General features: G+C 53.2%; 1 protein-coding gene across 1 annotated transcript in view; it reads left to right on the forward strand.

Moving 5' to 3' along the window:
* The window catches only part of LOC103557151 (uncharacterized), a 138,110-nt gene that overhangs the window by 67,842 nt on the left and 43,012 nt on the right, over positions 1-27,256 (forward strand). Inside the window, exons 35-43 of the mRNA XM_070566749.1 lie at positions 336-473; positions 567-686; positions 1,836-1,928; positions 5,025-5,242; positions 6,855-7,048; positions 15,489-15,797; positions 16,064-16,293; positions 16,380-16,517; positions 17,844-17,924. Coding sequence (XP_070422850.1) covers positions 336-473; positions 567-686; positions 1,836-1,928; positions 5,025-5,242; positions 6,855-7,048; positions 15,489-15,797; positions 16,064-16,293; positions 16,380-16,517; positions 17,844-17,924 — 1,521 coding nt within the window. The remainder of the gene's footprint in view (positions 1-335; positions 474-566; positions 687-1,835; positions 1,929-5,024; positions 5,243-6,854; positions 7,049-15,488; positions 15,798-16,063; positions 16,294-16,379; positions 16,518-17,843; positions 17,925-27,256) is intronic.

The raw sequence follows: 27,256 nt of genomic DNA on the forward strand, positions 1-27,256 counted from the left end.
AGGACCTGTGCTGAGTGTCAGGAATACAGCAGTGAACAGAACAGGCTCCTACCGGGGCACCCCCTCTGAATGGGACACAGGCCCTCGAGTTTGCCCCCTCGAGCCCACCCCACTGACCCTGCCCGTGGGCCCTGGAGTTTGCTGTCCCTGTTTGAAAGACCCCGTGTGCCCGTGCTCCCACTTCCCGCCCTGTGCGTGAAACAGTGTGGACTGTGCTTTAAGCCGTCCGTCTTGGGACCACTTTCTTCTGACTGCCGGCTTCCCAGGGTGACTTCTGCAGGCCCTTGGAGTGGGGAAGTAACCTCTCTCAGGGCCGCCGGTTCTTGTACACCCAGGCGAAGAACAGGGAGTTCGAGGCCACTTTGAAAGTCGACCAGAAAGTTGTGCTGCATCTAAAGGGTCTGCACCGTGACAGATCTCAGCGTGGGGCCATCCGGCACCGCCTGGCCCTGGACGCCGCCCACTCCTCCCAGGTAGGGCCCCCGGGTTGGGGAAACACTGGTCTGTGGCCTCCAAGCGGAGCTCAGCTGTGGCGAGAGTAAAGGATGCTGTCTGCTTCTTCCCAGCTGAGGTTCCCCCAGGCCCTGAGTTTGGATGGGGACATTGTCTTCAGGTGGAGTCCCCAGGGAGCGTTCGATGGCAGCGTGGACGCAAGGGCTGACGTCAACCACAACAGCACATCCCAGGTCTGGAGGCTGAGTTCTGCCTCCTTGCTGAGGGAGGAGGGGTTTTAATCTTAGAGTGCAGGTGTCCTGTATGGGATGGCCGAGGAAGAGGCAGGGGCCCTCGAAGGCTGACAGCACGGCTCTTATTTTGGCAGTATGTGTGTGGTTAGTCAGGATGCCCCAACTGTTGTTAAAAGTTTGCTTGACTCTGAAAGTTTAATCCCCGATTATGTCATAGTTCAGAGTGGCTCTGCTCCATGCAGTCACTCACGGACCCAGGTTCCCTCCACCTTGTGGCTCTGCCCCAGCTGGTGCATGGGGAGAGAGAGGATGAGAATTATGCAGGAGGTTTCCATGGACCAGGTTCATAAGTAGTTCGTGCCACTCCTGGCCAAGATTCCATTGGTCAGAACTCATCATATGACCCCACTCAGCTGCAGAGGAGGCTGGGAAATGTAGTTTCAGCTGCAGAGGAGGCTGGGAAATGTAGTTTTAGTGGCATGCCCAAGAGGAAAAGGAAATGCAGTTTGGTGATTGTATAGCAGCCACTATAGGTATATTTGTTCATTCATTGACCATGTATGGATTGTGTCTCTGCCGCATGCCAGGCTCTGTGCTGTGTACTGGGGATGCACAGGTGACTGTGTTTCTGTCCTCATCTCCAAGGAGCCTTTAGGTTCAAATTCCGGCTCCATTGCCAACTAGCTGTGTGACCTTGGGTAAATCACTCAATCCCACTGAGCTTTAGTTTTTCCAGCTATGAAATGAGGATAGTAATACCAGCCTATGGGAGCCAGGGTGAGGATTAAATGAGGTGATCATTGTAAAGTCAGTGCCTGTTTGTGGTCAGGGTCAAATAGAAGGCAGCGGTGGACATGGGGGGCATGACAGGTACCATTAGGGGCCTGGGGTCCCAGAGCTGTCCCCCCAGCCCTGTGTCTGGGGCCTTGCTTCTCAAGCTTCCGAGTAATGCAGCCCGAGAAAGATTAAGGCTGAGAAACGTCGAGGGGGGATGGCGGTTTCTGGCATCTGCTGGTGGACCCGGGCTTTGGGCAAACTCTGGGGTGCCCTGTCCCTGCTCGGCTGCCCAGCCAGCCATTTTCTGGGGTTCTCTGTCCCACCCCACTGCTCCCTCTGATCCCCCCTTCTCCCACTCCCCCTTCCCAACAGGTCTCGCTCCAGCTGAACGGATCTGACTCCCACTTGGTGTTTTTCTTCCAGCTCAGACATCCCCACGGACTGACATCTCCTCCAGACTTACAGGTTCGGACGGTGGTCCCTTCGGGATGACCTCGAACTGCCGGCCAAATTTGTCTCTGAGCAGCCAGCTTGCTGGGAGATGGGCGGAAGGAAGGGAGGCAGGAGCGATGGAGGAGGCCCCCCCACAATGTTAAGCTTAGCCAGACGGGCCCCTCCAGAATCAGGAACAGATGGCAGGGACGTTTCCAGATCTGTCATTTGGAAGTCATTGTCCAGGCGAGAACGAGAACGGTTTTCAGCTCCCTGGGGGGTGGGGGTTGTGTGTGTGAAAAGGATCACATTTCACCCTCGAACTTGGAGAGAAACGGAATTGTCCTCAGACCATGTCCTGAATTTGGGTTTGGGAGAAGCCATAGGATCCTTTTCTGACCCCAGGGTGTTTTGCCTGGGGTCGGGTAGAAACCCTGGAGGATTTCACGCTATGAGGAGAGAAAGGCGCGGAGAAAGAGGACGAGGTGGGAAGGCTGTGCTCGCCCCCCCGGAGCCCGGGCCCTTGGCAAGCCCCCCATGTGCATTGCTTCTCTGAGCAATCCATGTGTGCTGTGTGCACAGGAATTAGGCGGTGGGCCGGGGAGTTGGAGGTGTAGACGGTAATCCAGCAGTGAGAGGCCGGCATTTGACAGCAATTTTTAGATGCCTTCTCTGCGCCCAGCACTGGGCTGGTGGGTTTCGGAAGGAAACTCGAACGGAGCCTGAGAAGGGCTCTGACTGCTGGGAACAGAATTCTCAGATGCACGTGTGGCGACGTCTCTGAACTCAGGCTGCATCTTGAGGCCCACACTGGTTCACTGTTTCCTCAGCAGTCTTTCGATTTCCCTGCGGTCCTTGACATCGTGGTGCATCCGAGGGCCACAGGCACCTCGGGTTTGAGGACGTGATGTCACTGTGATCAGCTGTCACAGGGGCGGATGTCTGTGGAGGGTTTCCCACGTGCTGGGTCTGTTCTAAACCCTCTCGTGGACGCCTTGTCTTATGCTGTCGTACCATTTTGCAGATGAGAATCTGAGACAGAGAGAGGGGACGTGACTTGCACAAGGTCACTGAGCCCATAAGCGGGGGATCTTGGACGGGAACCTAGGCAGTCTGGCTGCAGAGCCCAGCTACCCCCCGGCCCCACCTGGGAGAGGAGGGTGGGTCCCCAGAAGTCTGGATGCTGCGTCGTCCAACGAGTTCAGACTCTGTGACAACTTTTTAAAGCACCAGCACCCCGTGTTCACATTATCTCTGTGTTTGAGGGGGGGCTGGGGGCGGGGCAGGAGCTGGGCCTTCTCAACCTCTGTCCCTGCTCTTGAAATTTCCCTGAGGTTTCTTTACGCCGGTGTTTTCCAACCTAATTTTCATGATCGCCCCTTTAGGGAGCCTTCTAAAATATTTTTTCCTTAATTGCTCACTTTATGAAGTTTTAATTCTACAGACACGCTGTATTCCTGTTTACGTGCTGTATGCATGTCTACGATTTATGCATAAAAGGGTAATTTTTTTTACTCACACCCCCAAGATCCAATTTTTGCATTTGGGGGCGATATTGCCCCTGTTGACAACGCATACTCTGCAGGGGCCCTCAGGCCCACAGGGACCAGTCAGGGAACACATGGGTGATGCCTAGGAATTCTCAGCCCGAGCTCCATGTTGGAATCACCTGGGAAGGCCTTAGAATATACCCATACCCCAGCCTGGAGATGCTGAGTGTGGGTCAGGGGTCTCAGGCATACTTTTTTTTTTTTTTTTTTTTTTTTTGCTGAGGGAGATTGGCCCTGAACTAACATCTGTTGCCAATCTTTCTCTTTTTTTTTCATGTGAGCTGCTGCCACAGCATGGCCACTGACAGATGAGTGGGGTGTTTTTATGGGTTTTGCCAAATGCGTGATGTCATATATCTGCCTTTACTGGATCATGCAGAGCTGTTTCACTGCCCTAAAAATCCCCTGTGCTCCACCTGTTCACCTCTCCCCCCGCCTTTACCCCTGGCCACTGCTGAGCCTTTTACCGTCTCCATAGTTTTGCGTTTTCCAGAGTGTCATCTAGTTGAAATCATACAGTATGGAGACTTTTCAGACTGGCCTCTTTTACTTAGTAACATGCATTTCCAGTTCCTTTTTGTCTTTTCATGGCTTGATAGCTCATTTCTTTTTATCACTGGATAATATGCCATTGTTTGGATGTACCACAGTTTATCAATTCATCTGTGGAGGGACCAGGCATATTTTTAAAAATTTTTTGGTGAGGAATATTGGCCCTGAGCTAACATCTGTTGCCAGTCTTCCTCTGTTTTTCATACGTGGGATGCCACCACAGCATGGCTTGATGAGCCGTGTGTAGGTCCGTGCCCAGGATCTGAACCAGCAAACTCCCCTGGGCCACCGAAGTAGAGTGCGCGAACCTAACCACTAGGCCACCGGGCGGGCCCCAAGCATACTTTCAAAAGCTTCCCGAATGATTGTAATGTGCAGACTGGGCTAGACAAGTTTCTGTCCTGTAGATGGGGAAACTGAGGCACAGATGAGGAAGGGGCTTCAGGTCCTGCAGAGCTGGGGGCTGGTGGGCCTCCCTGCTCCCTCCCCACTCCTCCCCCCAGCGCCGGGTGAGACTGGCCAAGACTTCGTTCCAACCTGACCCCTGGTGTGGCCCTGCCTTGTGCAACAGACATGCTCCCCTTTGACCACCAGGGCTTCTGGGGGGTCCTATGGGCCCCAGGGGACACTGTTTGGGGCTCCTTTTCCGTAATTGAGTTGCACAGGGCTCTCCTGCTTTCCCTTCAGGCATAAGCATGATGTTTAGAGCCAGGCAGCCCCAGGTTGCTTATGTGCCCCTCTCTGAGCCTCAGTTTCCCTATTCGTAAGATGGATATTCCCACTTCACATGTGGTGGAAAGGACAAGGTGAGACTGTCCCTGGGCCAGGAGCCGGGGTCAGAGCCGGCTGTCCCCCGTTCTTCCCTGTGTCTCTTTTCTCTTCCTGAGTCCTTGTCCGCTGTGCTCGGTGATGCTCAGAGCTGGAGTGGCAAGGAAGGCTTCCTGGAGGAAGGGGCCCTCCCCCATACCAGCTCCCACAGACCCTTCCTGTCCCCTCCCCTTCTGAGCCCTCTCCTCCTTCCTTGTAGGTGCAGGCGGCCGCCAGGCGTTATGGAGAGCGCAGCCTCGGTGGCTCCCTGTCTGTGCACACGGCCGGCCGGGAGCTGGTTCTACTGGAGGCTGACGCCAGCCAGGACACCCGGAGAAGCGGCCGGGGCTGGGGACTGAGCGTCCTCCTCCGCCAGGCGGCCTGCAGAGCCCCCGGGGCTGTTCAGCTGCAGCTGTCCGGCAAGGTCGCCCCAGCCAGGTGACGGTGCCCAGGTGCCCTGCAAGGGGGAGGGGGCCTCTGAGGACAAAGGGCTGGCATCCGGGGACACGGGAACTCACCACTCAGAGGTGCCGTCTTCTGTCCCTCTGAGACCAGGCTGCAGTTACCCCCGGTGGTGCCATTCTTGGTTTTAAGGCATCGAGGGAGTGGAAGCAGGAAGCATTCAATTTTCCACTTTTACCTTTTTTTTTTTTTCAGTTATGGCAGTATTCATCATAGTTGACTTGCAAGATGGCAAGCCACTGTTCCCTTCTGTGCCTCAGTTTCTCAACCTGCTTCTTAGGGTTGTCCCAGGATTAAGTGCACAGCTCATGTGAATTCCAAACCAGTGCCTGGCCAGTGACAATGTCCCCTACCCAGCTGGCATTATCGCGGCTAGGCCCAGTGCCGCACGTTCTGGCACAAACTGGGCCTCGGCGGCCCCGGCGTTGGCAGCTTTTTTGAATTCAAGGGGACCCAAGACTTGGGGCGTGATCCTAGATAACCCTGTCCCCGGATCACCATGTCCAGCTGTCTGTACATCCATCTGTTCATCTGTCTGTCCGACTGCCCATCCTTATCCCCAATCTAAAAAGGATTTGAGGCCGATTATAAAAATATGTATTGTCCTAGGTCAGGAATTGGCAAACTTTCAGTAAAGGGCCCGATGTAAATATTTTCCCATCTGTGGGCCAAATGGTCTCTGTTGTAGCCCAGAAGTGTCACAGATAACCTGTAAATGAATAGGTGTGGCTGTGCTTCAAGAAAACTTTATTTACTGAACAGGTGGTGGGCTGGGTTTGGCCGAAGGGCCCATAGTTTCCCCCAACACTTGTTCTAGATGTTAAAAAATACACGAGGAAATTAGGGTGAAGGGAAAAGAAAAATGAGAAGGTGCTCAAAATGGCATCAGTTAAGAAAACGCATGCCGTGAAGTCCTCTACAGTTTCTAGAGCTGAGCTGAAGATTTGGCTCTGAGCTTCCTGGTAGCCAATGCAAAAAGAGAAACCAGCCAGTGGTGTTATTTGCAAAGGCTCCAAGGAAACACACACTCACACACTTGTGTGAATGTGCACCAAGGAAAGCATGGCTGATCTTGTTCCTGGTGTTGATACCCAAGGGAAGTGTCTCCCAGGGTGCCCTATAAAGAACATCCCGTGTGGGTGATAGGGACCGTGTCCCCTGCCCCAACTCTCCAAGGAGACTTCTCGGAGCTGTTTCTTTTCTCATACTTCCCTGTAATAACACGCATGGGTAGCTCGTGAGCAATTTCAGCTCAGTATCACTAGTTCCACTTTATCCCCCACTTTACAGAAGAAGAAACTGAGGCTCAGAGAGGTTATGTCCTTGTCCAAGACCACACAGTTGGAAGCAGCACTGGGACTCAAACCCGGCTTTCCCTGACCTAGAAGCCTGTGATCTAAACCCCATATTACCCTGCGTGGCTGTGGGCTGAGGGCCCAGTAAAGACAGTCCGGTCCTGGGATGGGCCTGGACAATGGGGTTCAGAAACCCGCCTCTTGCGGCTGGCCTGCTCATCTGAAGGGGAACAATGCCATTTGCCTGCAGGGATGGAGGCCGCCCTTTGTCACCCCGTCACCTTCCCTCCTAGGATCTGGCTGCTGTCCAGGGCGCTGCTGGACCAGGACGCGGCAGAGCTCAGCCTCAGGGCGTCCGCGGAGCGCAGGCGAGGCCGGGTCCTGACGCTGCAGAGCCGGGCGCAGCACACGGTGGCCGGCTGGGCGGCCCTGCCCCGCCTCCTGACCCTCAGGGCCGTGCTGAAGCTGATGGAGACGCTCAGAGAGGGTGAGCAGAGCGCCACGGGGCACGGCAGTGGGGATCCTGGGCAAGCGCTCTCTGTGGAACCAAAGGGCAGATTCAATCCTGTGCATTTTCAAGTCCGCGGATGCTCCATGCCAGTGTCACACGCGCTGGCCGTGCCCCTGTGCCAGGAATTAATACCCGTTCTGACAAAGCGAATCTTCCGCTAACTAAACAGGCTTCCTCGTGCAGGACTTGTCAGAACCTTTAACACGCTAATGGACGTTGGAAATAGCCAAGAGGGAGAACTGAGTGCAGTGTTCGCCAAGGATATTTTTTCTAAGACTTTTTATTTTGACATAATTTCAGGCTTACAGAAAAATGGCAAGAATAGTACCAAGAATCCGTAGGCCCTTTTCCCAGCTTCACCAATTATTGACAATTCACCACAATTCCTTTCTCATTCTCATGTTCTCTCTCTCTTTCTGTCTCTGTCTGTCTCTCTCTATACATACATTTATGTGTGTGTATAAAACATTTTTGTTTGTCTATGAAAAATATATTTTATTCCTGAACGATTTTATTAAGTTGCAGACATGGTGGATCTTCTGCTCTAAATAGTTCAGTGTTTATTTCCTAAAAATAAAGACATTCTCCTACATTCCACAATGCAGTTATCAAAATCAGGAAATTACCCCTTTTTTTTTTTTTTTTGCTGAGGAAGATTCGCCCTGAGCTAACATGTGTGCCAGTCTTCCTCTATTTTTTTGTATGTGGGCCACCAGCACAGCAAGGCCACTAACAGAGAGGTGTAGGTCTGTGCCTGGGATCCGAACCTGGGCCACCAAAGTAGAGTGGCCACTGGGGCTGGCCCAGAAAATTAACATTCATACAATGCTGTCATCTAGTCTACAGACCTTATTTGAATCCTACCACTGGTCCCAATAATGTCTTTTACAGTAAAAGAAAATCCTGGATCCTGTGTTACATTTCCTTGTATTTTTTTCTTCAGCCTCTTTTATTCTGGAGCAGTTTCTCAGTGTTTCTTTGTCTTTCATGATATTTACATTTTTGAAGGATGCAGGGCAGCCATTTTGTAGGATATCCCTCATTTGGGGTTTGTCGGATGCTTCCCCTTGACGACTTTCAAGAAAGCAAATGGGCAAAATACCACAGAAGTGACGCGGCGTTGTATCCAGAGGGACCTGATGTCCGTTTGTCCCCAAATTGGTGACATTAGCTTTGATCGCTTGATCAAGGTCGCGTCTGCCAGGTTGGTCCACGGTTAGGTTTCATTTTTCCTTTGCACGCTGACCTCATCAAACAAGGTGAGAAGTATTTCCTTTTCTCCTATTTTCTGAAAGCGTTTGTGTGACAGTGGTGTTCGCGCTCCCTGAAATGTCCGATAGGCTCCACCAGGAAGCCGTCTGGAGTTTTCTTTGGGGAAAATTCTTTTGGAAAATGAATCGGTGTAAAGCTATTCAGGTTTTGTATTTCATCAAATATCAGTTTGGGTAAGTTATATTTTTCAAAGAGTTGGTCCATTTCAACTAAGTTATCAAGTTTATTAGCATAAGGTTGTTCATTGTGTCTGTATCATCCTTTTAATGTGTGCAGGGTCTGTGGGGATAACCCTGCTTCATTCCTGATAGTTGTTATTTGTATTTCTTCTCTCTTTTTTATTAGTCTAACTAGGATTTCATCAATTTTGTTGATCCTTTCAAAGAACCAACTTTTGGTTTTGTTAATTTTCTCTCCTTTTTGTGATTTCATTGATTTCAATCTTTATGTCTATTATTTACTTTCTTTCACTTAATTTGGGTTTACTTTGCTCTTCTTTTCCTAGTTTCTTAAGATGGACCCTCAAGCCATTGAGTTTTAGGGTCTTTTTCTTTTCTAATATTAGCATATAAAGCTATGTATTTTCCTTTGAGTGTTCCTTAAGCTTCATCCCACACGTTCTAAGGTCTTGTATTTTCATTATCATTTATTTTGAAGTATTTTCAGATTCCTCTTGTGCTTTCTTCTTTGACCCATGGATTATTTAGAAGTTTGTTGCTTGATTCCCAAATATTTGAGATTTTCCAAGAGAGCTTTTTGATATTAAATTTAATTTCATTGTGGTCAGAAGAGCTCCCTGTAGGATCAGTCTTAAAATTTGTTGTGAGTTGTTTTATAAACCAGTATATTATCTAGCTTGTGAACATAACTTATGCACTTTAAAAGAATTTACATTCTTCTGTTGTTGGGTATAATAGTCCATAAATGTCAGTTAGGTCAAGGTGCTTGCTTGTGCTTTCTGGTCTATACACTCACTGATCTTTTTGCCTTGTTATTGTATCAGTTAATGAGAGAAGGGTGTTAAGCTCTCCAGCTATTATCGTGGATTTCTTTATTTCTTCCTTTGATTTTGTGCATTTTGCTTCCTGTATGTTGACATCCCTGGTGTTAGGTACATAAGCATCGATGATCGCTATGCTTTCTTGATGAACTGACCCAGGTATCATTAGGAAATGTACTGTTTCTCTCTCCTAGGACTCTCTGTCTTGAAATCTATTTCATCTGATATTAATGTTGCCACTCTGCCTTTTAATTAGCATTTGTATTGTATATATTTTTCCATCCTATTTCTTTAAACAGATCTATTTCCTTATATTTCAGGTACGTTTTTTATAGCTCACATATAGTTGGATTTTTCTTTTATATCCAGTCTGACAATCTCTGCCTTTTAATTTTAGTATGTAGTTGGTTTACATTTAATGTAATTAGTGATGAGATTGGACTTATGTCTACTATTTTGCTAGTTGTCTTCTGTTTTCCCATATATTTTTTGTTCCTCTGTTCTTTTTTTTTTTTTTTGCCTTCTTTTGGATGAATTTAAAACTTTTTAGACCTCAGTTTTAATTTATCTGTTGCCCTTTTAACTTATGTCTCTTCACTTAGAGTTAACATTGAGACACTTCATGTAAGTTGTAAGAACCCAGCATTTTGTCGTGCCCCATGCTGTCTTCTGTAGTTGGCCTGGGTATTGCATCTACATACACCATAAACCTCCAAAGACAATATTATAATTTTTGTTTTAAACAGTCGTATTGATTTGAAAGAAATTAAGAGAAATAAAGTAGCCTTTTATATCTACCAGCATATTCATCCTTTTTGATGCTCTTCATTCCTTTCTAAAAATCAAAACTTTTTTCTGGTATCATTTCCCTTTGGCCTAAAGAACCACCTTTAGCATTTCTTGTAGTGCAAGCTTACTAGTTTTTATTTATCAGAAAATGTCCTATTTTGCCTTCATTCTTGAAGCCTGTTTTGTAAATGCATCTGTTTATCTCTTAACACATTTGGAAAACTATTTCTTCACAGATTTTTTTCTCTCCCATTCTCTCTTTCTTCTCCTCCTGGGATTTCCAATTGCTTAGGTTTTAAAACTTTGATCTCTGAAGTTCTGTTGACTTTTTAAGGTATTTTCCCTCTCTTTTTGCAGATATCTCTTGACCTGTCTTCCAGTTCACTGACTCTTTCTTCTGTCTTCTGCAGACACTACCCAATAAATTTTTTTAGACCGCCCATTAGCTTTTTATCATCTCAGATTTTGTATTTTTTTGATTCTAAAATCACCATTAAGTTCTTTTTATAGTTGCTGTTTTACAGCTGGGATTTCCTATCTGTTTGTTCAATACAAGAATATTTTCCTTATATTCTTGAGCACAGTTGTAAGAGCTGTTTTTAAGCTCTTGTCTGCTAATTCCAGTGTCTTAGTCATCTTGGGGTTGATGTCCATTGATGATTGCCTTTTCTCTTAAAAATGGGTCACTTTTCCTGCTTCTTTGTATGTCTAGTAATCTGAGATTGTATTCCGAACATTTTGGATGATGTAGAGACCCTGAATTCTTTTGTATTTCTCTGGAGTATTAATTTTTTTGCTTATTTTAGTTGGCAATTACATTGGCTGGACTCAGAATCCAAATTCTGGCCCCCCCCCCGGGGGGGCCACAGCGGACATCACTTTCGTTTTCTTATCTTAGCTGGGCTGTTTGGACTCTGTGTGAACTCCATGTGAAGTTCAGGGATCAGCCAAAATTTGGACAGAGTTTATAGGTAGAATTTGGGTTTTCCCCTGGGTGGCTCTTTCAGGAAGTTCCCACTTCACTTTCCATTTGCTGTCGTCCCCTTGACCTCTGTTCTCTGATTGTTTGATCAGTAAGATTGTAGATTTCTGTCGGAGTGAAAACATGGAACTCGCCTAGTGTTAGTTTCCTCCAAGTGTTGACTCCCCTCCAGTGTCTGCCTCTTTGTGGTCGCTCTCCAGTCACCCCAGATAGGTGTTTCTTAGATTCTGTCCAGAGTTCATAATTGTCATCTTGGGCAGGGTGGTCCAGTTAAGCTTCCCCACCATTAATGGAAGTGGAACTCCCGTATCCTTTTGACGTGCCCTATCATTCTTTGAGCACTTCCTTCCTTTATGACCAGAAAGATGTTCCAGTCCCATTTTGTATTTTCCCTGATGTGGAATAAGCTATTTCTCCAAGGACTCCTGGTTCCTTCGGGTGCAAAATAGTATTTAGAAACTAAGATCTGGCTGCTTGGTGTGTTTATTCCTGCTGGAGTATCAGTCCTTCTAGGGCCTCTCCGTGGACACCCCTAGAAAATAGATGTATTTACAAACACACACCTGTATCTACATCTACCTGTCTACAGATAGATACATTTAAAACCATTAGTCCAGGGGCTGGCCCAGTGGCACAGCGGTTAAGTGTGCATGTTCTGCCTCTGCAGCCCAGGGTTCACTGGTTCGGATCCCGGGTGAGGACATGGCACTGCTTGTCAAGCCATGCTGTGGTGGGTGTCCCACATATAAAGTAGAGGAGGATGGGCACGGATGTTTGCTCAGGGCCAATCTTCCTCAGCAAAAAAAAAAAAAAAAAAGAGGAGGATTGGCAGCAGATGTTAGCTCGGGGCTAATCTTCCTCAAAAAAACAACAACAACAACAACAAAAACCATTAGTTCATACTGATGTCCTCAATTCCAGTCCATTGTCAAAAGGCGCATTCTGGTTTCTTCCCTGTTCATATTTCTCATTCTCTTCTCCAACAGTGAGAAACCTGACTCGTTAGCCACAATGTGTTTACTTGTTCGTTCAGCCCTGGAATATGTAGAAAGTGGTTTCAAAATTATGAACTTATACCTCTGGAGAAAGTAAACCCTATGCACTAGAATTCAGTATTTGTTTAGACATAAATCCTAAGGTCATAAATCCAGCCACTGTGTTCAAAGTGGGCTGGGGTTTTCTCCCACCCACACCCATGTGATTCTGCTAATCGTTTGAAATACGTTCCGGTCCGCTGGTTTCTGTTTGTATTCCATTTTTAGGTTTCCCACATCCATATTGATTTTATGTATTTATTTTTTGATTATGTGAAACATTAACAAGGTTCCAAAAGTCAGAGTTACACAAAAAGGGGTCCTTCACTCAAGCCTTGTTGACTACAGTGCCCTGGCTGGACGTCCGTCCAGGGCCGCTGTGTCAGAAGCTGAAGGCTCCGCTCTTCCACCAACCTTGGGGGATATTGTCATTCTCTGGTCTTATAGTGACATCGACACTGACCCTTCTAACCCCTAATTGGTTAAATTGTGGCAAAACCAAACTTCCTCATGAAATATGACATAGGTTTGAAAAAAATTTCAACACAATCAAGTAAAAAATGTCACAACAGTACTGTTCTTGTCAAGTTTACTTGGCGTTACACTGAGGGCCACCCCTTCGTCTTTCTGAAGTTTACTATTTGACTATTTTCAGCTGATGGGTAACAAATCCCCTTCCTGATCTCTTAATCCTTAACACACATGGCTTCATTTGTGAAGGCAATTATTGAGGTATGATTTCTTGGGGTCTAATTTACATACAGGAAAATAGCCTTTAAATTTTGATGAACTCATACAGTTGTGTACCCACCAACACAGGCTTGATACAGCACGCTTCCATCTCCCCAGAAAGTTCTTCTGTTGTTGATTGTAGTCAGCTTTGCCTGCACCCCCGTCCCCAGCAACCACTGAGCTGTTTGTCCCTGTCATTTTGGTGATTCCAGAATGTCACGTGAATGGCATCAGACAGTACGTCAACTTTCGAGTATGGCGTCTTCTGCCCAACCTAATGTGGTTGACAGTCACCCAAGTGGTGGCACGTATCTGCAGTTTATTCCTTTTTATTGCTGAGTAGTATTCCGTTAAATGGATGTGCTGCCGTTTATCCACGCACAGTCGAAGGACATTTGGGTTATTTCCAGAATTTTCCAGTCATGAGTAAAGCTGCTCTAATCATTGGCTTACAGGTTTTTGTAGGAACTTATGGGTTCATTTCTCTTGGTGGATACCAAGGAGCGGAATTGCAGGATTGTCTGGCAAGGATCCGTTTAACTTTATAGGAAACTGCCGGACTGTCTCCGAGGTGGCTGTACCATTTTACGTTCCCACCAGCAACGTGTGAGAATTCTGATTGCCTGCTTTTCTTGCTCGCAATTGGTATTGTCAGTTTTCAGTTTTTTGGGAGGAATTTTGTCTTTCTTACTGATTTCTAGTGGTATCTCATTTTGGTTTTAATTTGCATTTCCCCAACAACTAATTTTGCTGAACGTCTTTCCATAGGCTTACTTGCCAGTTGTAAATCTTCTTTGGTGAAGTGTCTATTCAAAGCTTTTGCCCATTTTAAAGACAGAGTTGTCTGTTTATGTATTATTGAGTTTGGGAATCATTTATATAAGCCCTTTATCAGAAATATGTTCTGACAATATCTTCTCCTGATCTACGGCTCGTCTTCTCATTTTTTTTTAATGTCATCTTTTGAACAGTGGAGGTTTTTAATTTTGATGAAGTCCAACTTATCATTTTTTTTCTTTTCTTTTCATCCATCGGAAAAGCCGGCTTTGGATGTCATAGATGAAATCTTTGCCTAAACCGAGGCCACAAAATTTTTCTCTTGTGTTTTTTTTTCCTAGAAGCTTTCTGGTTTAAGTTTTAAATTTAGGTCTGTGGTGATTTTGAATTAACTTGTGTGGATGATCAGGTAACAGTCAAGGTGATATGGTTACATGTGGATTTCCAATCGTTTCTGCACACTTATTGCAAAGACTATCTTTTCTCCACTGAATGACCTTTGCATCTTTGTTGCAAATCAATTGCCCATATGTGTGTATTCTTGGACTCGGTTCTGTTCCATGACATTATTTCATTTTATCTTCACAGTAATCTGGTGAAGTTTTACTCTGGTTATCCATATTTTCCAGATGAAAAAACTGGTTAACCTCTTGTAGGACATGGTGACATAGGGCCCCACAACCAAGGGATTTGTAAAAAGATGATTTCAAGATTCTGCGAGAAAGTTCTATGTGTATGGAAAGTGCTCTGTACTCTTGATAGAGTTGGGGGTGAGTTCTATGTCTGGAAACACAGAGCAAGGGTGTCTAACCCAGCCTGGGGATGCCAAAGGGCCCGGGAAGGCTTCCTGGAGGTGGTGACCCCTGCATCAAACCTTGAATGACAGGGGAAGGTATAAGGACACTTAGACCACATCAAGGCCCCGACAGAACCTGGTTGGGGTCAGGAGACCTAAACGGTTCTGATGAAGTGCCTGGGTTACGCATGTGCATGGGACCGGCCCAAGGGGTGGAATCTTCTCTGGATGGAAGAGCGGTGGTTAGTGCCGTGGAGACGATTCCAACTCCTAGCGACCCTGTGGACAGCGGAGCAGCACCCTGCCTGGTCTTTTTGCACCATCCTCTCACCTTCCGGTGCTCCATCAGTCAATGCTCCACTGCTGTTCACAGGGTTTTCATGGCCAGTTTTTTGGCAAGTGGGTGGCCAGGCCCTTCTTCCTAGTCTGTCTTAGTCTGGAAGCTCCACTGAAACCTGTCCACCAGGGGTGACCCTGCTGGTGTTTGAAATACTGGTGGCACAGCTTTCAGCATCACAGCCACACACAGCCTCCAACAGACGGGTGGTGTGGTTCCCAGACCAGGAAACGAACCTGGGCTAGGGCGCTGAGAGCCCCGAATCTTAACCGCTAGACCCCCAGGGCTGGCTTGGTTGGAAGAGACCTCTAAGAAATGTTTCCATCGCTCAGATCTCAGGTTGGGATCCTCAAGGCTTCCTGGGTCTCAGTTTTGTTGTCTGTAAAATGGGACCGTTCCACAAGTGGTCTTTGACTCTCCTGAGCAGGAATTGAGCGCTGGGCTTAATGGACATCCCTTACCGGGCTTGCTGCTTTTTGGCCAAAGCCCTTTTATTTGTGAATTAGCTGGCTTGGTCCTCAGAGCATGCTGGGAAGAAGTTGATTTAATTGGGTCCATTTCCCAGGTGTGTCCTCCTGACGTTAGAATCACAACATCATCGATCTAGGAACTTCCGACCCTTTTCATTCTTCCCACAGCAGCCCAGTCTCCTGGGCTGACCCCCTGCTCTGTATGGCCTCTCTCCCATCCTCTGCAGGTACCATCAAAGTCACTGCTGACTCAGCTGTGCTGGGCTTCCTCCTGCGGGACAAGCGTGAGAAGGCAGGGAACAGCACCAGCGTGCACAGCGTGACCTGCATCCTCGCCCAGAACAGCAGCCAGGCCTTGCCAGGGGAGCTCTGGCTGAGAGGGCGGCTGCAGGCTCAGCCAGGAAGCCGTGGGGGCCAGGCCAGTCTCCGTGCCAAAGCTGGCAGCCTGGCGCTGGGTGGGGCCTGCACCTGGGGCCCTGGGCACGGCCAGCTTTCAGGCAGCCTGAGTCATAACGTCAGCACCTTGAGTGGGGCAGGTAGGAGGGATGGGGAGGGCCAAATGGCTTAGGTGGGACCAGGGGAAACTGACCTTTTCGTGGGTCAGAAATGGTTGAATGTTGACTATTTCATATGGTTCGACCTGGTATATTTGGGGGCAGTGGGACCTGGGGGACCGAATCCGCCTCAGGGCTCAGGAGACCCTCCAGAGAGAAGGTGGGCTGGCAGAGACAGGGACCCCCGTTCTGACTCCCATCGAGGGTAGACCCGGCTCCGCCATCTTCATGGTTCCTCTGGCCCCCAGGACTCCCCTCGGAGGCAGAGATGCTCCTGTCACACACCCACGCGGCTTCCAACCTCTCAGTGCGCATGGCCCTGCGGAGCACGGGAGGTCAGCTGGACGCTGCCCTCGGCCTGGAGGGCCCGGCTCCCGGCGCGGGGGGCAGCCGGCTCCGCGCCAGCCTCGGCCACACGGTGCCCAGCCTCCGGCGCTGGGGCCTCCCCTTCTCCGTGGACGGCGCCGGGCACTTCCAGGTAGGTCGGGGGGCTGGGCCCGGCCCCGCATCCGGGGCGCGGGGGCAGAGGGTCTGAGGCACACCCACGGCTTTGCTTCTACCCAGAGCACGGGACCCAGGCTGGCGGCCGGGCTGACCGCGAGTGTAGACGGCCAGCAACTTCGCGTGGCCCTGGAGCGGAGGGGAGAGGGCGGCCGCCAGGGGCTGGCGCTGGGCCTGCACCACGGCCGATCGGGGCTTCAGGTGAGGGACCGGAGAAGCCCACGGGCCGGGCGGCTGCCATCACTGCTGGGATGGGGAGACCGGAGCGACCCCTGTCCCTCCAGCATCTCTAGTCGCCCATCCGGCTGGCTCCTGCCCGGGCCCCGCCCACCGCCCTAGTCCCCGCCCACCACCCTAGTCCCCATAGCACTAGCCCCGCCTGCCCACCCTGACCCTCCCACCGCCTTGGCGCAGTGGGCCGGGCGGCTGCCCTCACTGCTGGGATGGCGAGAAGAGAGAGCAAGCCCTGCCTCTCCAGCATCTCTAGTCCCTGCTGCACTAGCCCCGCCCACCACCATAGCCCCGCCCACCACCCTGGCCACGCCCTTCGCCTTGACCCCGCCCCCGACGTTAGTCCCCACTGCACTAGCCCCGCCCACCACTGTAGCCCCGCCCACCCACCCTGGCCACGCCCTTCGCCTTGACCCCGCCCCCGACCTTAGTGCCCACTGCACTAGCCCCGCCCACCACCCTGGCCCCTCCCGTCTACCTAACCCCCCTTTCCTTCTTCCCATTCATCCTTTTTCCTTTCCTCTCACCCTCCTGGCCCTTCCATCCTCCCTACCCTGCCTTCTACTCTTCATCATTTTCATCTGCTCTGTCCTCTTGTCCTCTCATCCACCGTCCTCCTGTCAACTCCCCCCCCACCCCCCGCCACACACACCCATATCTGGAAGTGTAACTGAGGCAGCCACTATGGAGGACTCTGGTCCTATCTAATAAAATTGAAACTGCCGCGACCCTGGGCCATCGCTCGTCTTCTGGTACCTCCCCTGGAGGAAGCTTGAGGGCTGGATGAGGAAGCGGGCACACGGCCGTCTCTTGCATCCTTCTCAAGAAGGGAAAGCAGGAACCTCCGTGTCGTCCCAGGGCCGGTGACCCATCGGAAGGGTGTGGGAGGCGGGGCGAGTGATCAGGGTCTGAAGCCAGGCTGCTTCCTCACTCACCTGGTGCTCCCTCTGTGCCTCAGTGCCCCCGTCTGCAAATAGGGCCTATTGGCAATCCCTGCCCCCTGAGGTTGCCTTAGGGTCAGATGAGGAACCGGGTAGAGCCCGGCACACACAGGCCCTGTGAGGACGCGGGCTCTGGTGACCCGCTTTGTGACGATGCTGTGGGTTAGCTCTCCGGTCTCTGCACAAACCTCTCTTTGGGGGTGATTGTCCCAGGGGGGCTTCAGAAAGGGAGATGGGGTCGAGCTGGATCTCGGTGCTCCGTCTGGGGTCAAGGTCGGGGGTCGAGGCCTCCCTCTGCCGTCTTCCCAGTGATGTCTGTCGGCATGCCCCCTACCCACCCCGCTGGTCTCCGCAGGTCAACTGCAGTGGAGACGCCTTGCCTGCCCAGCTGTCAGGACTGTGCTGGGGACACGTCGACGGGTGGTGGCCTCTTGAGGTACAAGGGTCTCTGTCACTGGCAGGGCAGTGGTGGCACATGGCAGTCCACCTCCGGGGGTGGGGGGTGCTGGCAGAGCCTGAGCACAGGGGGCTGCCTGCAGCACGGACTGGGGCCTGTGGCCACTGCCAGGCTGACCCACACACACGGTCCCCACCTCCGAGCCCTTCACGTCCCCAGTGATGCGCACCTGGGCTCCCAGCTCCGAGTGGGACCCGGCCCAGCCTCACAGCAGATAGGCAGTCCCTTCTGCAAGCACACTTAGACATCGACCCAGAATCTGAGTGTTTCAAGACAGCCTGTGCCACGGGTGGCTGGGCGGGTGACAGGCGCATGTAGGCGTTTCGAGGCAGACAGACCGTGGGGCTCACAGCTGGCACGTGTTGCCAGGGCTGGGACGCAGCCCAGCCAGCGTAGGTATCTCTGGGCCCTCCAGGCCAGGGTGCAGGTGGGCAGTGGGCCCTCTCCCTCACAGGCAAAGGGCAGTGGAGAGGCCTGAGCACAGGGCCTGGACTCCCAGAGCTCCAGCAGGGCCCTGTGGCTGTAGGGGAACTGGACGTGGGGCGACCACTGGGGCCACCTGCGGACCTTGTCAGCTTAGTGGGCAGCTGTTTGCAGGCCTGGCCTGGCTGAGCTCTGCTGCCTGGCTGGCCGTGGGGCACCGGCCAGTGAGCATAGACCTGAGGACTGCCTGGAGGAGGAGGACAGAGGTGTTTCTGCTCTTGAGGCACACCGTCCTGGCCTGGCTGCGTGCTGCGTCTCCTGGAGGAAGTGGGGAGATGTGAGCCTGGAGGTGCTGACCCAGTCCTGCAGGGTGTCCGGCCTGGGGCACTGCCCAGGGGTTCTGGGAGGTGGCACCGTGGGCTCGCTGCCTGGCCGTCCAGGGAGACGGAACATGGCCTCCTCGGGGAGCACTGTTTCTGCCAGCTTCATGTCTGTGTGAGCATGAACAATGCAGTCCTTTCATGAATCCAGCTTAGCCAGTGGTAGTGGCTCCACCCAACACAGAAAGACACAAACGCCAGAGAATCAGGCCAACGCGGCTTCCTGCCCAGCCCTGCCACTCACCTGCTGTGTGACTTTTAGCAAGGCCTTAACCTCTCTGAGCCTCAGCCTCGTCATCTGTAAACTGCAGATGACAACCCCTGCATTATGGTGTCGAGCATGAAGTGAGCCGACACGTGTCGAGTGGCCATCTCAACATGATGTCCTCTGTTTTACCCAGCTACCGGGAATCATAAGCCCATTTTACAGATGTGGAAACAGAGGCTCAGAGAGGCAAAGTCACTCTCCCAACGTCACACAGTGGCCTGAATGGTGGGAGGGTTAACTAAGAGAATTAAGGATCAGGATTTAGAGGGTGTTAACAGGCTGGACGGATGGGCTGGCTCCCCACGGATGAAATTTAAGAGCAGGGGGCCGTGTGGGGTTGGCAGCTCCCTGTATGAGAGAGGCTCGGGGAGGGGCGGTTCTGGGAGGACTAACTGTGGTCGGGGGGGAGGATGGGTGGCGAGTGGATGGCCCTCCCCTGCGACAGCCGTGGTCTGGAAACCCGGGGAAAGGCTAGAGATCAAGGCATTCGTCCGTTCTAGAGCAGGTCAGCAGCATCCAGGCGGGACACCCCGGAGCGACGTGGCTCCTCTGTGGTCTCCCTTTGGCTGTGGTGGGGCTGGCTGTGTGCGTCTGCCCCGTCATTGGTGGCGCTGTCCCCACCGCAGACAGCCAGATGAGCTCTGGGTGACAGGAAGAGGCTGTGAGCAGCTCCTGGTTCTCTCTTGGGGGTGCAGACGCCCCCCAGGTCCCCAGGCTGGGCCCCCAGGGCCTGAGAACACGCCTCCTCAAGGATTGGTGACTTTCCCTGGGGTCACTGAGAGAGGCCGTGGCCAGACAAGCCGCGTGAGAGAGGTCGAGCGACCTGAGCCTCTGTTGTGAAATGGGAGGAGAGTCCGGAGGAGGACACAGTGTCCGGCCTGTGCGTCATGGGAGGGGACGTCGGGGGCCCTGAGATGCTCTGAAAGGTCGAACTTGGTGACCCGGGTGGCCGGTTTCAGCTCTTCACAGAGAAGCCCTCTGCAGGAGCAAAGTCCCCATGTTAATGGGGGATGCGGAGGGCCCGGGGGGCTGGGGCTCCCTCGACTGACGTGGCCAAACAGAGGGTGGACTGCCGCTTGGTGGCGTGTTGTAGGGACCCCTGCTCGGCCTCAGCCTGCCTTTCTTGGGGACAGAATCCGGCGGTGCTGTCCTTGAATGGCTCCTTCCTGGTCCACGCCTCCGCGGCCAGCCTGGCGGCTCAGGTATCTTCCGCGGACTCATTCGCCCGGGCGCACGTCCACACATCCCGCGGCCACAGTGCCCACCTGGACGCCAGCCTCCGGCATGTGTGGCCTCCGCTTCAGGCTCTGGGGGTTGCCCCCGACAACCACATCCGAGTGTCCGTGGGGGGAGATAAACCCCTCAGGGCCCAGCTGGAGCTGGCCCTGGGCCCATGCACCCTGAATGCCTGGGGGGACGTCAGGACTGAGGCCACACACGCCAACTGGACCCTGTCTCTGGAGAATGGCTGCCCCCCTCTGGAGGTAAGCTCCTTCCCCACCGGTGAGCGCAGAGTCCTGGCAGGGACCCTACTGCCCTCCACAAATTATTACCTGCCTACTGTATGCCCAGCTCTGCCCTGAGCACGAGAAACTTCTTTTTTTACCCTAGTCCCTTGAATTTGGGGCCTTATCAACCACAAAGCTTTGAGCCAAAAACGGGACCTGAACTGCATCTCCTCCCCTTTCACCAAGGGCCCTACTGAGATGCTGATCCCCTCCTTTCTGGGGCTCAGGCGGATTCTTTTCTCACGGTCTCGCCTATCCTACTCGGGGGGTCAAGGCTCCAGGAGGAACAGTGGGAACAGTAGAGAGTAACAGCTCATGTTTACTGAGCACCGTGCGCCTCACTCCTTAAGTTCTCAGCCCCGTTAGGAAGGGGCTGCGTGTCCTTAGTCCCAGGGGATGCACTGAGGCCAGAGAGGTTGGGAGACCTGAGCAGGGTGAGCTCCATCGCCCCCGCCTCGGGTGGGTGCACTGTGGGCCCCCATGGAGCCAGTTACTTAGGATCTCTGCCCTCCAGCCAAGGATCATTGAGGTTAATGATGGATTCCCAATAGCCAGTGCTTTCTGGGCGCCTGGCCTGGGGCTAGCAAGTCACAAGTGTTAACCCATTTACGTCTCCCAGCAACTTATGATGCTGTGGTCAACTCCCATTTTAGAGGTGGGTAAACTGAGGTCACTAGTTTGGAAAGACAGTGGTGGAGCCAGAACTCGAGCCCACGGCTGTCGCTGGGGTACCCGTGCGATTGGTCACTTTGCAGAGAGAGGTCCCAACAGAGTCGAGGCCATGGGACCCACGCTGCCCTCTTCCCACCCAGGCCCATCTCCAGCCCCCCCACCTTGGCTTTTGAAGCCACCCTGAAACCCCACCACTTTCCCCATATTCCAGGCAGCCAGCATCCCGCGGGCCCTGCGCTCTGAGGGCATCCTGAGCTGGGGCCCCTGTGAGTTCACGCTGGCCACGGGCCTCCACAGTGACCGTGGAGACGCCCACCTGCAGCTGACCCGCCCCTGCGGGCCCCAGATCTCGGTCCTCGGGCGCCTGAGCCACTCGCTGCCCCTGCTGGGCCGCCTGGGCCTGCCGTCTGGCAGTGCCATTAACCTCACCGCCCGGGCTGGCCCCGAGGCCCACCGCTCCCTGGCCCTCCAGATGGGGCCGTGCCAGCTGCAGGGCGCGCTGGAGCAGCATGCTGGGGACCGAAGCACATGGACACTGGCCACGGAGCCGGGCTGCCCGCTGCTGGAGGTACGTGTGGCAGGCCAGCGAGGCGAGCAGTGAGGCGGCTTACAGCAAAAAGGGCCCCTGCTGGTGTGAGCCTGGCCGGCACCTCCCTCCAGGGGCTCCCCGAGGCCCCCAGCTACTGTTTCCCGAACGCCCTCTCGGCCATTTGGCTCCTCTTGTCTCCAATGCCGTGTCCCATTTGGCAGATGAGGACACTGAGGCTGGGAGAGGTTAGACTCACGCAACGCTGTGAAACGGAAGGACCACAGACTCGGAATTGCTAAGAGTTTGTCTTTCTATAAAATTCTGAGCGCAGGAAGGAAATGAGGGGAGCTGGCCTCAGCTGACCGTGGGGACAGTCACGTGTCGGTTTCATAACCCTTTAGAAACCCCCGGCTGCGTTTGATCTGTGCTGGGAGACTGTCTGAGAATCGTCCGGTGGTATTTGGGGGAGAGGAAACTGTGACTCTCAGAACGGGGGGATGCTGGAGTCCCGGGTGAGCAGACAGGACCAGTGTCCACGTCTGAGTGGCACCAGCCGCTCTGCCTGTCTCCTTGTCTGTCTCCTCCCCTGATGGAGCTCCCTGGGGACAGGGACACGTGGGCTGGTCCACTCGGCTTCCCCGAGCACAGGGCCCGGCCCGCGCAGATGTTCTGTCAGTATTAATCGAGTTGGCACGCGGCTGAGCCACGAGAGAGAGTAAAGCATCAAGGGAGGAAGCAGGCCTCCCGCTAGAAGCTTCTATGATGGTGGAAATGTCCTGTTCTTTGCTGTCCGGGCCAGCAGTCTCCAGCCACGTGTAGCTACAGAGTACTTAAAACGTGCTCACTAGCGTGACCGAGAAAATGAAGTTTTCCTTTTACTTCATTTTAATTTGAATTGAAACAGCCCCATGTGGTTGGTGACTCTCCCATTGGACAGCACAGATTTGAAGCACGGACTGAAGACAGATCCGGTTCAGACCTAAGCTCTGCTGTTGGCTGTATGACCCTGGGCGATTTGCTCCCCCCCCCTTTGGGCCTCAGTTTCCCCAGCTGTGAGGTGGGGAAGCACCCATCTCAGAGCTGTCAGATAGGATGGGAAGAGAGCGTCCTTGTAAAGCTCTCAGCCTGAGGCTGTGCGGGCAGCGAGGGTTCTGTGATGGGTACTTGTGTTTATTCTGATTGGTGCTATTTTGTTGTCACCGTGATGGGGGGAGCACGGATTGGTGGGCTGGAGGGGAAGAGGGTGGAGGATGGAGAATCAGGCTCACTCCTGACATGCGACCCCCCTCTGACCCCTCTCTCTGTGGTCCAGCAGGGCCTGGGCCTCGCCGCAGGGACGCAGCTCAGTGGCTCTCTGCAGGCCGCCGGTGGGGAAGCAGAGGTGTCCGGGGCCCTTGCGGTGGCTGGCCAGACCGCCTCCCTGACCTTGGTGACGGCCGTCCTCCAGGCTGAGGCCACGCTCCGAGCGAAGCTGAGGCACACGCTGCCCGTGCTGTGGGCCGTCCCTGCAGAGACCTCGCTGACCGGCCGGCTCGGGTGGGGGGCCGGGCACCGGCTGGGTCTGCAGCTGCGGGCGGGGGCCTGTGAGCTGCGGGGCGGCGGCGAGCTGCGGCTGGACGGCAGGCTGCAGGGGCGGGTGCTGGTTGAGAGCTCCTGTGAGGCCCTGCAGGTAGGTGGAGCCAGGGGGCATGTGAGGGGTAGGCACAGGGTCTCCGGGGGGCAGGACAGGGGTCTGTTTCCCGACCACTGGCAAACCAGAGAGGTGGGGCGGCCCCCAGAGGATGGACTCATCATTACTTATTGGGGACCTCGTCTGTGTCCTGGAGATAAAGCCGTGAGCAAGGCAGAGACAAACGCCTGCCTCGGGGAGACAGGCGATCCCCAGGATAGATCAGTGAATTTGCTGGTGCTGATGACTAAGGAGAGATGGGAAGTGAGAATGGGGAGAGTGAAAGGGCGGCTATTGCAATTTTATATAAGTCGGTCAAGGTCGGCCCAAAGACAGGAGGACACTTGAGCCCAGACTTGAAGGAGAGAAGAGAGGAGTCATGCAGATATCTGGGGAAAGAGTATTCTAGGCATGGCCAGTGCAAAGGCCCTGAGGCAGCACTACACAAGGAAGGGCATTCTCTAGGACCAGGATCAGACCATTTCTGTAAAAGTCCAGACGGTGAACATCTTCAGCTTTGCAGGCCGTGCAGCCTCTGTTGTAAGCACCCCATGCTGCCCTTGTAGCACAAAATACCACAGATGTTGTGTAAATGAATGGGCTGGACCATGTGCCAATAAAACTTTATTTACAACAGCAGATGGTGGGCTGGATGTGGCCCGGGGGCCGTAGGTTGCGGAGTCCCGTTTTGTAAACAGCATGTGACGTGGGAGAGGGCTAAGATTCAGGATGCGTTGCAGAGGCTGAGGGAGAGGAGCAGGGGGATGTTTGGACGTGGGTGTGAAGGAAAGAGGGGAGCCAGGATGGTGCCCCTGCTTTTGTCCTGCGGGACCAGAGGGCCGGGGTTGCCGTTCCCAGTGATGGGAGCACGGCCAGAGGGAGAGGACGGGGAGAGGGCGGTGTCACTGACTCATGAGTCCTATTGTGTTAAATTTGATGGGACTGTTGAATGCCCAAGAAGAGATGTTGGGGGGTCAGCCATGTTCTGGACTGGGGGCCCTCGGCCTCCAGGGGTCACCTTTTAAGGCCACGAGACTGGCTGTGATGGCCGTGGGCAGGGCGCAGACTGAGCCAGGGCACCCAGGCTGCAAAGCTGCAGGGACGGGAAGGACGAGCAGGCAGGAGGAGGAACCCGGAGGGAGAAGGGGTCCCGGAGGCGGGGGGCAGGCATCCTAAGTGGAGGGAGGGGTAGGGGGGTGGAGCACCATGTTGGGCAGGTGGCGGGCCAGGCAGCAGCCTCATGGGGGTCTCAGGAAGGCCCAGGCTGGGGAGCCCACCTTGGCAGCCAGGAAACGCCAGGCTGTGCCTTGCGGCTCTGCCCCTGGTCTCTGGGTGACCTGGAGCAAGTCGCTGTTCTCTGGGCTTCAGTTTCATCATCATAAAATGGGGTGCGACCACCTCCTCCAGCATCAGGAGTCAGTGAAACGTTAGACGCCCCGCGCCCCGCAGTGCCCCGTGCACACCAGGCGTGCGGCGAAGGGCGGCGTCTTTCCCCTCCGTGCGCTAAGGTGGCATACTGGCGGGAGGAGCCCAGAGATGCTCAGGGCGCCCGTCAGCAGCCTGTTTCCGGGATGGACGGGCTCCTGTCTGTCTGTCTGTCTGCCTGTGGAGAGTGGACGTTGTGTGCACCTGGGGAGGAGGAGAGGGAAGCGGGAAGATGTGGGAGAGGCGAGGTCCGTGGCTGCCAGTGGGTGCAAGAGTCTCGGCCAGGTTGGTGTCACAGCCTTGGTTCTCTTGCTGCAAAACCTCGAGAACTCGTGGTCCGGGGTGGGGGGGGTGTGAGGGGGAGGGAGGAGCTCGCTGCGAGGGCAGAGCTGCCCACGCGGGACCCTCAGGCGCTCTGAGAACCTGTCGTGGTCACAGACCCTCTGCTGGAGAGACGCACGCTTGTGCACACTCACGCCCCATTTTGCAGCCAGTTCAAGAGGGCCTTTAGGACCCCTGATGCCCACTTTGGACCGCGCCCTGCTTAGGAAGCTCTACTCTCCTGTGTCTGTAAACCCCTCTAGGCCCTGGGGGTCCCGGGCCGAGTCGAGGGCTCCGGCTACGTCGTGGTGGACTCTGGGGCTCTGGATGCCCAGGGCCTGGTCACCGTGGACGCCAGCACACTGCAGGGGCTGCTCGTCCTCAGGACCAGCGAGGTGAGGGTGTGGAGGGGCGGGCTGCCCGGGGTGGCCTGGGCGGGGTACCCGGGCCACGTGCTCATGGGCCCGAGGAGAAGCATTCGGACTCGTTCCTGACTCCAAAGAGGACCCAGGAGAGGAGGGTGTCAGGACCCACAGTAGAGGAGTGAGGCTTCCAAGGAGAAACTCCTCAACTGCCCCGCCCTGCGGGCCCCACTTTCCTCCTGTTTGTTTGCTTTTTAAAGAATGTTTTATTTATATAACTGTAGAAACGGGCAGAGGGAAAAATGCACAGCTTGGTGAATTTTCATGAACTTACCACCTCTCTCAAGGGGCAGAATGTGACCAGAACCCCAGAAACTCCCTTGGTCCCCTTCCATTTACCAACTACCCCGTGAGTCCCCATCCATCCGACCCCTTGAATGGCATGCATGTAGGATCACACAGCATGCTCCCTCTCGGGTCTGCGTTCTTTTGTTCAACATTGTGTTTGTGGGAGTCACCCATGCTGTGTGTTGTTGTTGCTTGTCCTTTTTCACTGCTGTATAGTATTCCATGGTGTGGCTCTATCCCAATTCGTCTATCAAGAAGCATTGGAGTAGTGCCAGTTTTTTATTGTATATTATTTCATTCATTAATCCAGTACATGTTTCTATTTTATTTTTAAAATATCTTATTATAAAATGCAGATGAATGTAAACTTTACCATCCTAATTTTTTTTAAGTGTACAGCTCAGTGGCATTGAGAACATTCACATCGTTGTGCAACCATCACCACCATCCATCTCCAGACTCTTTTCCTCTTGCAAAACTGAAACTCTGTATCCGTTAAACAGTAACTTCTCCTTCCCCTCGCCGCCCAGCTCCTGGCGACCACCCTTCTGCTTTCTGTCTCTAGGAGTATGACTAATCTAGGTACCTCAGATAAAGGGAACCATACGGCACAGTCACGCGTCGCTTAACAACGGGGACACGTTCTGAGAAACGCATTTTTAGGCGATCTCATCGTTGTGTGAGCATCACAGAGCGCACTTACACAAACCTAGACGGCACAGCCCACTGCACACCTGGGCCCTGTGGTACTCATATTACGGGACCAGCGTCGCATATGCGGTCCATTGTTAACCAAAATGTCATTATGGGCGCATGACTGTGTCTTTTTGTGCCTGGCTCATTTCACTTAGCGTGATGTCCTCAGGGTTCTTCCGTGTTGTCGCGCGGCTCAGAATCCCCTTCGTTTGTAAGGCTCAGTAACATTGCGTTGTATGGATGGCCCACCTGTTTATCCCGTTGTCTGTCGATGGGCACTGGGCCGCTTCCACCCCTTGGCTGCTGTGAATGGTGGGTGTGCACATGTCTGCTCCGGACCCTGCTTTCAGTTCTTCTTGATTGTGTGTCCAGTTTCTGCCTCTGATGACTCGTGCTGCTTCCACCCCTCTTGCGCACGACCTTCAGTGGACCGAGGCGAGCAGTGGAATCGCTGGGTCACGGGCTGTGCAGGTCCAGCTTCACTTCCTCAGTTTTCGTTTGAACCGGCTGGCCTTCCCAGAGCTCCCTGGGAAATTCCCTAAGCATTGCATCACTTACGTGACAGAGAGCTGTGGGCCTGGGACATAGAGCCGCCCGCGTGAGAAGCAGGCCCATCGTGGGTCATCCTGAGCCTCATTCTGAACTTCTCATGACTTTTCATTTGGGCCACTGATGGTCTCCCGTGTCCCCTGCATCTCAACCAACCAGTA

This window comes from Equus przewalskii, chromosome 12 (assembly GCF_037783145.1).
Source record: "Equus przewalskii isolate Varuska chromosome 12, EquPr2, whole genome shotgun sequence".
NCBI lineage: Eukaryota > Metazoa > Chordata > Mammalia > Perissodactyla > Equidae > Equus > Equus przewalskii.